This window comes from Anomaloglossus baeobatrachus, chromosome 3, assembly GCF_048569485.1.
Source record: "Anomaloglossus baeobatrachus isolate aAnoBae1 chromosome 3, aAnoBae1.hap1, whole genome shotgun sequence".
NCBI lineage: Eukaryota > Metazoa > Chordata > Amphibia > Anura > Aromobatidae > Anomaloglossus > Anomaloglossus baeobatrachus.
In genome coordinates, this window is record NC_134355.1 from 39,796,037 (window position 1) to 39,808,999 (window position 12,963).

Genomic DNA, 12,963 nt, shown 5'->3' on the forward strand with positions numbered 1-12,963 from the left:
GGCAGGTGCGGAGGCGGGCACGAGACGAACTAGGCCGCAAAAGCCGGGGACTGTAGTAATAAGCGCGGCCGAGATATATGCATGGCCAGCGCGGAAGTCCCCGGCGCACCACAAGTCCCAGCCGTGTCACAGTGCGACTGACCCCAGCGGCCGGCGCGACCGTTCGCCCTGGTCTACCCACTCAGCCGAGCTGTAGTGAGGAAATGGCACAAGCGCAGCAGCGCTGATGTCCCCGGCGCACTAACACACCCAGCAACGCTGCGGTGTGCGCGCGTATGCACGGGGACACAGAGTACCTTGACGGAGCAGGGCCATGTCCCTGACGATACTCAGCTCCATATCCAGCGGCTTCTCCAGGGGCTGCGGATGGAGCACGGTCTCCTGTGCCTGGAGACCGGTAAAGTCCCACTTCACCCAGAGCCCTAATGGGGGTGGGGAAGGAATCAGCATGTGGGCTCCAGCCTCCGTACCCGCAATGGGTACCTCAACCTTAACAAACACCGCCGACAGAAAGTGGGGTGAGAAGGGAGCATGCTGGGGACCCTAGTATGGGCCCTCTTTTCTTCCATCCGACATAGTCAGCAGCTGCTGCTGACTAAACAGTGGAGCTATGCGTGCGTGTCTGACCTCCTTCGCACAAAGCAAAAAACTGAGGGACCCGTGCTCCCACGGGGGGGTGTATAGCCAGAAGGGGAGGGGCCTTACACTTTTAAGTGTAGTACTTTGTGCGGCCTCCGGAGGCAGTAGCTATACACCCAATTGTCTGGGTCTCCCAATTAGGAGCGAAAAAGAAAAGAGCAGTCCCATGTCAGTCCCGGGGTGGAGGGTCATTCCAAGAATCGCAGAGGATCCAACCTGAAGGACCTCACTGATCCGGAACATGAAGGGGCTGCAGCTGTGAAGCCCCCCATTCCAATGATTGGCAGGTTTCCCAGAGGTCGGACCCCCAGAGATGTCCTATAGTCACGCCGTCACTTTAAGACTGGGGGCTGCTGCAAGGAGCCTATAAGAGGGGTCATTGCTGTAAACCATGAGCTGTTTGGGTCCCACAGACCCTCGGGGCAAAGTCTAAGCCAGAGGCTAATAGGGGGAAGATCACTAAAGAGACAATTATTAGACCCCATTTACTGCACTGTCCAGAACCTATAAAAATGGGCTTGAAACTGCTAATAAATAGGGGTACAGTAAAGGAGCAGCCCCCGCCGGCCGAGCCCCCGCTGTGATCCTATACGGGCACTTTATGTGCCGCTCAATATATCTGCCCCAACGAGAGGTGTAAAGAGATAGAAAATCCCATTATATACAGGGATCAGCAAATTACAGGGTAACACGTCCGCCGGGTCCACACTCACCTCCAGAGCTGACACTCCTTCCAGCCGCTCCTCAGCTTTACACAGCGATTCACTCAATCTCCCATTGGCGGCTCTTAACCCCTCCACCTCCTGCTGGTGAGCGATAAGGAGGGAAGCGACAGACGTCTTCATCTCTGCTGCCTCTGTCGTAGCCGTCAGGAGCTGAGCCTGCAGAGAGCGGACAGCACTGATATATATATACAAAGCATCACTACTGGGGCAGCACAGCCGCACTCACAGGGGCACCACAGCCGCACTCACAGGGGCACCACAGCCGCACTCACAGGGGCACCACAGCCGCACTCACAGGGGCACCACAGCCGCACTCACAGGGGCACCACAGCCGCATTCACAGGGGCACCACAGCCGCACTCACAGGGGCACCACAGCCGCACTCACAGGGGCAGCACAGCCGCACTCACAGGGGCACCACAGCCGCACTCACAGGGGCAGCACAGCCGCACTCACAGGGGCACCACAGCCGCACTCACAGGGGCACCACAGCCGCACTCACAGGGGCACCACAGCCGCACTCACAGGGGCACCACAGCCGCACTCACAGGGGCAGCACAGCCGCACTCACAGGGGCACCACAGCCGCACTCACAGGGGCACCACAGCCGCACTCACAGGGGCACCACAGCCGCACTCACAGGGGCACCACAGCCGCACTCACAGGGGCACCACAGCCGCACTCACAGGGGCACCACAGCCGCACTCACAGGGGCACCACAGCCGCACTCACAGGGGCACCACAGCCGCACTCACAGGGGCACCACAGCCGCACTCACAGGGGCAGCACAGCCGCACTCACAGGGGCAGCACAGCCGCACTCACAGGGGCAGCACAGCCGCACTCTCAGGGGCAGCACAGCCGCACTCTCAGGGGCAGCACAGCCGCACTCTCAGGGGCACCACAGCCGCACTCACAGGGGCACCACAGCCGCACTCACAGGGGCACCACAGCCGCACTCACAGGGGCACCACAGCCGCACTCCCAGGGGCACCACAGCCGCACTCCCAGGGGCACCACAGCCGCACTCCCAGGGGCACCACAGCCGCACTCCCAGGGGCACCACAGCCGCACTCCCAGGGGCACCACAGCCGCAGTCCCAGGGGCAGCACAGCCGCACTCACAGGGGCAGCACAGCCGCACTCACAGGGGCAGCACAGCCGCACTCCCAGGGGCACCACAGCCGCACTCACAGGGGCAGCACAGCCGCACTCACAGGGGCAGCACAGCCGCACTCACAGGGGCAGCACAGCCGCACTCACAGGGGCAGCACAGCCGCACTCACAGGGGCAGCACAGCCGCACTCACAGGGGCAGCACAGCCGCACTCACAGGGGCAGCACAGCCGCACTCACAGGGGCAGCACAGCCGCACTCCCAGGGGCAGCACAGCCGCACTCCCAGGGGCAGCACAGCCGCACTCCCAGGGGCAGCACAGCCGCACTCCCAGGGGCAGCACAGCCGCACTCCCAGGGGCAGCACAGCCGCACTCCCAGGGGCAGCACAGCCGCACTCCCAGGGGCAGCACAGCCGCACTCCCAGGGGCAGCACAGCCGCACTCCCAGGGGCAGCACAGCCGCACTCCCAGGGGCAGCACAGCCGCACTCCCAGGAGCAGCACAGCCGCACTCCCAGGAACAGCACAGCCGCACTCCCAGGAGCAGCACAGCCGCACTCCCAGGAACAGCACAGCCGCACTCCCAGGAGCAGCACAGCCGCACTCACAGGGGCAGCACAGCCGCACTCACAGGGGCAGCACAGCCGCACTCACAGGGGCAGCACAGCCGCACTCACAGGGGCAGCACAGCCGCACTCACAGGGGCAGCACAGCCGCACTCACAGGGGCAGCACAGCCGCACTCACAGGGGCAGCACAGCCGCACTCACAGGGGCAGCACAGCCGCACTCACAGGGGCAGCACAGCCGCACTCACAGGGGCAGCACAGCCGCACTCACAGGGGCAGCACAGCCGCACTCACAGGGGCAGCACAGCCGCACTCACAGGGGCAGCACAGCCGCACTCCCAGGAGCAGCACAGCCGCACTCCCAGGAGCAGCACAGCCGCACTCCCAGGGGCAGCACAGCCGCACTCCCAGGGGCAGCACAGCCGCACTCCCAGGAGCAGCACAGCCGCACTCCCAGGAGCAGCACAGCCGCACTCACAGGAGCAGCACAGCCGCACTCACAGGAGCAGCACAGGCAGCCAACAAGATTTTAGGCTGTGGGCACTTTCGAAGTCATCACAGACATGACAAGTATTGGCAGCCGCAACACGTGACCCGGCCTGTATAAAGATTGGCTCAAGGGTTGCACCATCATTTTGCGTTCTGATCCTGGTGCATACAGCCCTAATACCGCCTTGGGCATCATACAGCCGTAATACCGCCTGGTGCATACAGCTCCAGGAAAGGAGCAGCCCCCGCCGGCCGAGCACCCGGTGTGATCCTATACAGGCACTATATGTGCCGCTCAACACATCTGCCCCAACGAGAGGTGTAAAGAGATAGAAAATCCCATTATATACAGGGATCAGCAAATTATATGGCAACGCGTCCGCCGGGTCCACACTCACCTCCAGAGCTGACACTCCTTCCAGCCGCTCCTCAGCTTTACACAGCGATTCACTCAATCTGCCATTGGCGGCTCTTAACCCCTCCACCTCCTGCTGGTGAGCGATAAGAAGCGTTTCCAGAGACGTCACCTTCTCCTGACAGCTCGCCAGATCCCCGTCCTGCAGGGGAAGAAAGGATCTGTTCTGATATAGCTCTAAAAAAGATTCCAAAATGTCTAGTGACAACCCTCATCTCCCGCAGGTGGGCTTCATTAGGAGGACCAAGATGGTGGCTACAGGGGCCGCTACTTGCCATTGTGACGCATCAGTGGCCCCATGATTTCTCCTATTCTGTGCCGCTAACACTGATATTTATGTGGCTATATAGCAGCGCTCAGAGTTCAGCTCCGGTTGCTGCTGTTGGAGGCAGCTGTGTAATAATGGCCACCAGTGCGGCTCATACACTGCAGACACCGGGGTGTTGTGTGGTGTTGTCCGGTGTAGAATGATCGGCGTTGTATGTCGTCGGTGTTTTCAGTAGATGTTGCTCGCTCACCCGCTTCCTCCGCTCCTCCAGCAGCGAGTGGTGACCGGACTCCGCCTGGAGGAGACGCCGCTCCTGCTCCATTATATCCTCCTTGTGTTTCTGGGCCTGAGATTCCAGCTCCTTCTGGAGGGAAGCGACAGACGTCTTCATCTCTGCTGCCTCTGTCGTGGCCGTCAGGAGCTGAGCCTGCGGAGAGCGGACAGCACTGATATATATATACAAAGCATCACTACTGGGGTATCACAGCACCCCCGCACCGCAATATCCAATGGAGCAGCACAGCCGCACTCACAGGAGCAGCACAGCCGCACTCACAGGGGCAGCACAGCCGCACTCACAGGGGCAGCACAGCCGCACTCACAGGGGCAGCACAGCCGCACTCCCAGGGGCAGCACAGCCGCACTCACAGGAGCAGCACAGCCGCACTCACAGGAGCAGCACAGCCGCACTCACAGGAGCAGCACAGCCGCACTCACAGGGGCAGCACAGCCGCACTCACAGGGGCAGCACAGCCGCACTCACAGGGGCAGCACAGCCGCACTCACAGGGGCAGCACAGCCGCACTCACAGGGGCAGCACAGCCGCACTCACAGGGGCAGCACAGCCGCACTCACAGGGGCAGCACAGCCGCACTCACAGGGGCAGCACAGCCGCACTCACAGGGGCAGCACAGCCGCACTCCCAGGGGCAGCACAGCCGCACTCCCAGGGGCAGCACAGCCGCACTCCCAGGGGCACCACAGCCGCACTCCCAGGGGCACCACAGCCGCACTCACAGGGGCACCACAGCCGCACTCACAGGGGCACCACAGCCGCACTCACAGGGGCACCACAGCCGCACTCACAGGGGCACCACAGCCGCACTCACAGGGGCACCACAGCCGCACTCACAGGGGCACCACAGCCGCACTCACAGGGGCACCACAGCCGCACTCACAGGGGCACCACAGCCGCACTCACAGGGGCACCACAGCCGCACTCACAGGGGCACCACAGCCGCACTCACAGGGGCACCACAGCCGCACTCACAGGGGCACCACAGCCGCACTCACAGGGGCACCACAGCCGCACTCACAGGGGCACCACAGCCGCACTCACAGGGGCACCACAGCCGCACTCACAGGGGCAGCACAGCCGCACTCACAGGGGCAGCACAGCCGCACTCACAGGGGCAGCACAGCCGCACTCACAGGGGCAGCACAGCCGCACTCTCAGGGGCAGCACAGCCGCACTCACAGGGGCACCACAGCCGCACTCACAGGGGCACCACAGCCGCACTCACAGGGGCACCACAGCCGCACTCACAGGGGCACCACAGCCGCACTCACAGGGGCACCACAGCCGCACTCACAGGGGCACCACAGCCGCACTCACAGGGGCACCACAGCCGCACTCACAGGGGCACCACAGCCGCACTCACAGGGGCACCACAGCCGCACTCACAGGGGCACCACAGCCGCACTCACAGGGGCACCACAGCCGCACTCACAGGGGCACCACAGCCGCACTCACAGGGGCACCACAGCCGCACTCACAGGGGCAGCACAGCCGCACTCACAGGGGCAGCACAGCCGCACTCACAGGGGCAGCACAGCCGCACTCTCAGGGGCAGCACAGCCGCACTCTCAGGGGCAGCACAGCCGCACTCCCAGGGGCACCACAGCCGCACTCCCAGGGGCACCACAGCCGCACTCCCAGGGGCACCACAGCCGCACTCCCAGGGGCACCACAGCCGCACTCCCAGGGGCACCACAGCCGCACTCCCAGGGGCACCACAGCCGCACTCCCAGGGGCACCACAGCCGCAGTCCCAGGGGCAGCACAGCCGCACTCACAGGGGCACCACAGCCGCACTCACAGGGGCAGCACAGCCGCACTCCCAGGGGCAGCACAGCCGCACTCCCAGGGGCACCACAGCCGCACTCACAGGGGCAGCACAGCCGCACTCACAGGGGCAGCACAGCCGCACTCACAGGGGCAGCACAGCCGCACTCACAGGGGCAGCACAGCCGCACTCACAGGGGCAGCACAGCCGCACTCACAGGGGCAGCACAGCCGCACTCACAGGGGCAGCACAGCCGCACTCACAGGGGCAGCACAGCCGCACTCACAGGGGCAGCACAGCCGCATTCACAGGGGCAGCACAGCCGCACTCACAGGGGCAGCACAGCCGCACTCACAGGGGCAGCACAGCCGCACTCACAGGGGCAGCACAGCCGCACTCCCAGGGGCAGCACAGCCGCTCTCCCAGGGGCAGCACAGCCGCACTCCCAGGGGCAGCACAGCCGCACTCCCAGGGGCAGCACAGCCGCACTCCCAGGGGCAGCACAGCCGCACTCCCAGGGGCAGCACAGCCGCACTCCCAGGGGCAGCACAGCCGCACTCCCAGGAGCAGCACAGCCGCACTCCCAGGGGCAGCACAGCCGCACTCACAGGGGCAGCACAGCCGCACTCACAGGGGCAGCACAGCCGCACTCACAGGGGCAGCACAGCCGCACTCACAGGGGCAGCACAGCCGCACTCACAGGGGCAGCACAGCCGCACTCACAGGGGCAGCACAGCCGCACTCACAGGGGCAGCACAGCCGCACTCACAGGGGCAGCACAGCCGCACTCCCAGGGGCAGCACAGCCGCTCTCCCAGGGGCAGCACAGCCGCACTCCCAGGGGCAGCACAGCCGCACTCCCAGGGGCAGCACAGCCGCACTCCCAGGGGCAGCACAGCCGCACTCCCAGGAGCAGCACAGCCGCACTCCCAGGGGCAGCACAGCCGCACTCACAGGGGCAGCACAGCCGCACTCACAGGGGCAGCACAGCCGCACTCACAGGGGCAGCACAGCCGCACTCACAGGGGCAGCACAGCCGCACTCACAGGGGCAGCACAGCCGCACTCACAGGGGCAGCACAGCCGCACTCACAGGGGCAGCACAGCCGCACTCACAGGGGCAGCACAGCCGCACTCACAGGGGCAGCACAGCCGCACTCACAGGGGCAGCACAGCCGCACTCACAGGGGCAGCACAGCCGCACTCACAGGGGCAGCACAGCCGCACTCACAGGGGCAGCACAGCCGCACTCACAGGGGCAGCACAGCCGCACTCACAGGGGCAGCACAGCCGCACTCACAGGGGCAGCACAGCCGCACTCCCAGGAGCAGCACAGCCGCACTCCCAGGAGCAGCACAGCCGCACTCACAGGGGCAGCACAGCCGCACTCACAGGGGCAGCACAGCCGCACTCCCAGGAGCAGCACAGCCGCACTCCCAGGAGCAGCACAGCCGCACTCACAGGAGCAGCACAGCCGCACTCACAGGAGCAGCACAGCCGCACTCACAGGAGCAGCACAGGCAGCCAACAAGATTTTAGGCTGTGGGCACTTTCGAAGTCATCACAGACATGACAAGTATTGGCAGCCGCAACACGTGACCCGGCCTGTATAAAGATTGGCTCAAGGGTTGCACCATCATTTTGCGTTCTGATCCTGGTGCATACAGCCCTAATACCGCCTTGGGCATCATACAGCCGTAATACCGCCTGGTGCATACAGCTCCAGGAAAGGAGCAGCCCCCGCCGGCCGAGCCCCCGGTGTGATCCTATACAGGCACTATATGTGCCGCTCAACACATCTGCCCCAACGAGAGGTGTAAAGAGATAGAAAATCCCATTATATACAGGGATCAGCAAATTATATGGCAACGCGTCCGCCGGGTCCACACTCACCTCCAGAGCTGACACTCCTTCCAGCCGCTCCTCAGCTTTACACAGCGATTCACTCAATCTGCCATTGGCGGCTCTTAACCCCTCCACCTCCTGCTGGTGAGCGATAAGAAGCGTCTCCAGAGACGTCACCTTCTCCTGACAGCTCGCCAGATCCCCGTCCTGCAGGGGAAGAAAGGATCTGTTCTGATATAGCTCTAAAAAAGATTCCAAAATGTCTAGTGACAACCCTCATCTCCCGCAGGTGGGCTTCATTAGGAGGACCAAGATGGTGGCTACAGGGGCCGCTACTTGCCATTGTGACGCATCAGTGGCCCCATGATTTCTCCTATTCTGTGCCGCTAACACTGATATTTATGTGGCTATATAGCAGCGCTCAGAGTTCAGCTCCGGTTGCTGCTGTTGGAGGCAGCTGTGTAATAATGGCCACCAGTGCGGCTCATACACTGCAGACACCGGGGTGTTGTGTGGTGTTGTCCGGTGTAGAATGATCGGCGTTGTATGTCGTCGGTGTTTTCAGCAGATGTTGCTCGCTCACCCGCTTCCTCCGCTCCTCCAGCAGCGAGTGGTGACCGGACTCCGCCTGGAGGAGACGCCGCTCCTGCTCCATTATATCCTCCTTGTGTTTCTGGGCCTGAGATTCCAGCTCCTTCTGGAGGGAAGCGACAGACGTCTTCATCTCTGCTGCCTCTGTCGTGGCCGTCAGGAGCTGAGCCTGCGGAGAGCGGACAGCACTGATATATATATACAAAGCATCACTACTGGGGTATCACAGCACCCCCGCACCGCAATATCCAATGGAGCAGCACAGCCGCACTCACAGGAGCAGCACAGCCGCACTCACAGGGGCAGCACAGCCGCACTCACAGGGGCAGCACAGCCGCACTCACAGGGGCAGCACAGCCGCACTCACAGGGGCAGCACAGCCGCACTCCCAGGAGCAGCACAGCCGCACTCCCAGGAGCAGCACAGCCGCACTCACAGGAGCAGCACAGCCGCACTCACAGGAGCAGCACAGCCGCACTCACAGGAGCAGCACAGCCGCACTCACAGGGGCAGCACAGCCGCACTCACAGGGGCAGCACAGCCGCACTCACAGGGGCAGCACAGCCGCACTCACAGGGGCAGCACAGCCGCACTCACAGGGGCAGCACAGCCGCACTCACAGGGGCAGCACAGCCGCAATCACAGGGGCAGCACAGCCGCACTCACAGGGGCAGCACAGCCGCACTCCCAGGGGCAGCACAGCCGCACTCCCAGGAGCAGCACAGGCAGCCAACAAGCTTTTAGGCTGTGGGCACTTTCGAAGTCATCACAGACATGACAAGTACTGGCAGCCGCAACACGTGACCCGGCCTGTATAAAGATTGGCTCAAGGGTTGCACCATCATTTTGCGTTCTGATCCTGGTGCATACAGCCCTAATACCGCCTTGGGCATCATACAGCCGTAATACCGCCTGGTGCATACAGCTCCAGGAAAGGAGCAGCCCCCGCCGGCCGAGCACCCGGTGTGATCCTATACAGGCACTATATGTGCCGCTCAACACATCTGCCCCAACGAGAGGTGTAAAGAGATAGAAAATCCCATTATATACAGGGATCAGCAAATTATATGGCAACGCGTCCGCCGGGTCCACACTCACCTCCAGAGCTGACACTCCTTCCAGCCGCTCCTCAGCTTTACACAGCGATTCACTCAATCTGCCATTGGCGGCTCTTAACCCCTCCACCTCCTGCTGGTGAGCGATAAGAAGCGTTTCCAGAGACGTCACCTTCTCCTGACAGCTCGCCAGATCCCCGTCCTGCAGGGGAAGAAAGGATCTGTTCTGATATAGCTCTAAAAAAGATTCCAAAATGTCTAGTGACAACCCTCATCTCCCGCAGGTGGGCTTCATTAGGAGGACCAAGATGGTGGCTACAGGGGCCGCTACTTGCCATTGTGACGCATCAGTGGCCCCATGATTTCTCCTATTCTGTGCCGCTAACACTGATATTTATGTGGCTATATAGCAGCGCTCAGAGTTCAGCTCCGGTTGCTGCTGTTGGAGGCAGCTGTGTAATAATGGCCACCAGTGCGGCTCATACACTGCAGACACCGGGGTGATGTGTGGTGTTGTCCGGTGTAGAATGATCGGTGATGTGTGGTGTCGGTGTAATGTCGCTCGCTCACCCGCTTCCTCCGCTCCTCCAGCAGCGAGTGGTGACCGGACTCCGCCTGGAGGAGACGCCGCTCCTGCTCCATTATATCCTCCTTGTGTTTCTGGGCCTGAGATTCCAGCTCCTTCTGGAGGGAAGCGACAGACGTCTTTATCTCTGCTGCCTCTGTCGTAGCCGTCAGGAGCTGAGCCTGCGGAGAGCGGACAGCACTGATATATATACACACAATGCATCACTACTGGGGTATCACAGCACCCCCGCACCGCAATATCCAATGGAGCAGCACAGCCGCACTCACAGGGGCAGCACAGCCGCACTCACAGGGGCAGCACAGCCGCACTCACAGGGGCAGCACAGCCGCACTCACAGGGGCAGCACAGCCGCACTCACAGGGGCAGCACAGCCGCACTCACAGGGGCAGCACAGCCGCACTCCCAGGGGCAGCACAGCCGCACTCCCAGGAGCAGCACAGCCGCACTCCCAGGAGCAGCACAGCCGCACTCCCAGGAGCAGCACAGCCGCACTCCCAGGAGCAGCACAGCCGCACTCACAGGAGCAGCACAGCCGCACTCACAGGGGCAGCACAGCCGCACTCACAGGAGCAGCACAGGCAGCCAACAAGCTTTTAGGCTGTGGGCACTTTCGAAGTCATCACAGACATGACAAGTATTGGCAGCCGCAACACGTGACCCGGCCTGTATAAAGATTGGCTCAAGGGTTGCACCATCATTTTGCGTTCTGATCCTGGTGCATACAGCCCTAATACCGCCTTGGGCATCATACAGCCGTAATACCGCCTGGTGCATACAGCTCCAGGAAAGGAGCAGCCCCCGCCGGCCGAGCACCCGGTGTGATCCTATACAGGCACTATATGTGCCGCTCAACACATCTGCCCCAACGAGAGGTGTAAAGAGATAGAAAATCCCATTATATACAGGGATCAGCAAATTATATGGCAACGCGTCCGCCGGGTCCACACTCACCTCCAGAGCTGACACTCCTTCCAGCCGCTCCTGAGCTTTACACAATGATTCACTCAATCTCCCATTGGCGGCTCTTAACCCCTCCACCTCCTGCTGGTGAGCGATAAGAAGCGTTTCCAGAGACGTCACCTTCTCCTGACAGCTCGCCAGATCCCCGTCCTGCAGGGGAAGAAAGGATCTGTTCTGATACTGCTCTAAAAAAAATTCCAAAATGTCTAGTGTATGTGGTTATAAAGCAGCGCTCAGAGTTCAGCTCCGGTTGCTGCTGTTGGAGGCAGCTGTGTAATAATGGCCACCAGTGCGGCTCATACACTGCAGACACCGGGGTGATGTGTGGTGTTGTCCGGTGTAGAATGATCGGCGTTGTATGTCGTCAGTGTTTTCAGCAGATGTTGCTCGCTCACCCGCTTCCTCCGCTCCTCCAGCAGCGAGTGGTGACCGGACTCCGCCTGGAGGAGACGCCGCTCCTGCTCCATTATATCCTCCTTGTGTTTCTGGGCCTGAGATTCCAGCTCCTTCTGGAGGGAAGCTACAGACGTCTTCATCTCTGCTGCCTCTGTCGTAGCCGTCAGGAGCTGAGCCTGCGGAGAGCGGACAGCACTGATATATATATACAAAGCATCACTACTGGGGTATCACAGCACCCCCGCACCCCAATATCCAACAGAGCAGCACATGGAGCAGCACAGCTGCACTCACAGGAGCAGCACAGTCGCACTCACAGGAGCGGCAAACACAAAGCTGTGCCACCTCCTACTGTGAATGGTGGATCCAGTGTTATCTACTGTATATAGGTGTTATCAGTCATTGTACAGAAGGAGGAGGTGAGCTGTGATATCATTTATTGTGAGTGGTGGATCCTGTATTATCTACTGTATATAGAGGTGTTATCAACAGGGCCGGACTGGCCATAGGGCAATTCTGGCAAATGCCAGAAGGGCTGGTCCCTGTAGTGGGCTGGTCCCTGTACTGATCCGCTCACTCTACAGTCACCGCCACTCTCCTCAGCAGTTTGCACGCCGGGCAACATTAATACTGGACACAGCCTACAAGTGCACAAAGATATTACACATTCACAAAGTGACAAGTGGGCCTGTGCACCTCCAAATGCCAGGGCTGAATTTTAGTCCCAGTCTGGCCCTGGTTATCAGTCATTGTACAGGAGGAGGAGGTGAGCTGTGATATCACCTATTGTGAATGGTGGATCCTGTGTTATCTATGTGTTATCTACTATATATAGGAGGTGATTGTCTTTTAGCACTAATTGGCATATTTTACACAAGTTAATTTCCCCAACATTCTTGTAGTGAAGAGTAAAGGTACCCTCACACATAACGAGATCGCTAGCGAGATCACAGCTGAGTCACGGTTTCCGTGACACAGTAGCGATCCCGTTAACGATCTTGTTATGTGGGACATCTACCAGTGATCAGGCCCCTGCTGTGAGGTCGCCGGTCATTGCAGAATGGTCCAGGCCATTTTCTTCAAAGGCGATGGTCTGCTGGGCAGGACACATCGCTGTGTTTGACACTGTGTGACAGGGTCACAGTGACTGCTGAGATCGTTATACAGGTCGCTACTGTGATCTGTATTGTTCTGCATCGCTGGTAAGATCTGACTGTGTGACATCTCACCTGCGACCTCCCAGCGACTT

At 61.1% G+C, this 12,963-nt stretch overlaps 1 protein-coding gene across 2 annotated transcripts in view; it reads right to left on the bottom strand.

The window, feature by feature from the left end:
* Window positions 1-12,963, bottom strand: part of CENPF (centromere protein F) — a 105,205-nt gene that overhangs the window by 21,906 nt on the left and 70,336 nt on the right. Inside the window, exons 15-23 of one of the 2 annotated variants that reach the window (XM_075339139.1) lie at window positions 11,714-11,890; window positions 11,310-11,468; window positions 10,340-10,516; window positions 9,813-9,971; window positions 8,707-8,883; window positions 8,172-8,330; window positions 4,467-4,643; window positions 3,932-4,090; window positions 1,353-1,520 (exon numbers count right to left, since the gene is read on the bottom strand). In XM_075339139.1, coding sequence (XP_075195254.1) covers window positions 1,353-1,520; window positions 3,932-4,090; window positions 4,467-4,643; window positions 8,172-8,330; window positions 8,707-8,883; window positions 9,813-9,971; window positions 10,340-10,516; window positions 11,310-11,468; window positions 11,714-11,890 — 1,512 coding nt within the window. The remainder of the gene's footprint in view (window positions 1-1,352; window positions 1,521-3,931; window positions 4,091-4,466; window positions 4,644-8,171; window positions 8,331-8,706; window positions 8,884-9,812; window positions 9,972-10,339; window positions 10,517-11,309; window positions 11,469-11,713; window positions 11,891-12,963) is intronic. The other variant, XM_075339140.1, reaches the window with a different exon arrangement.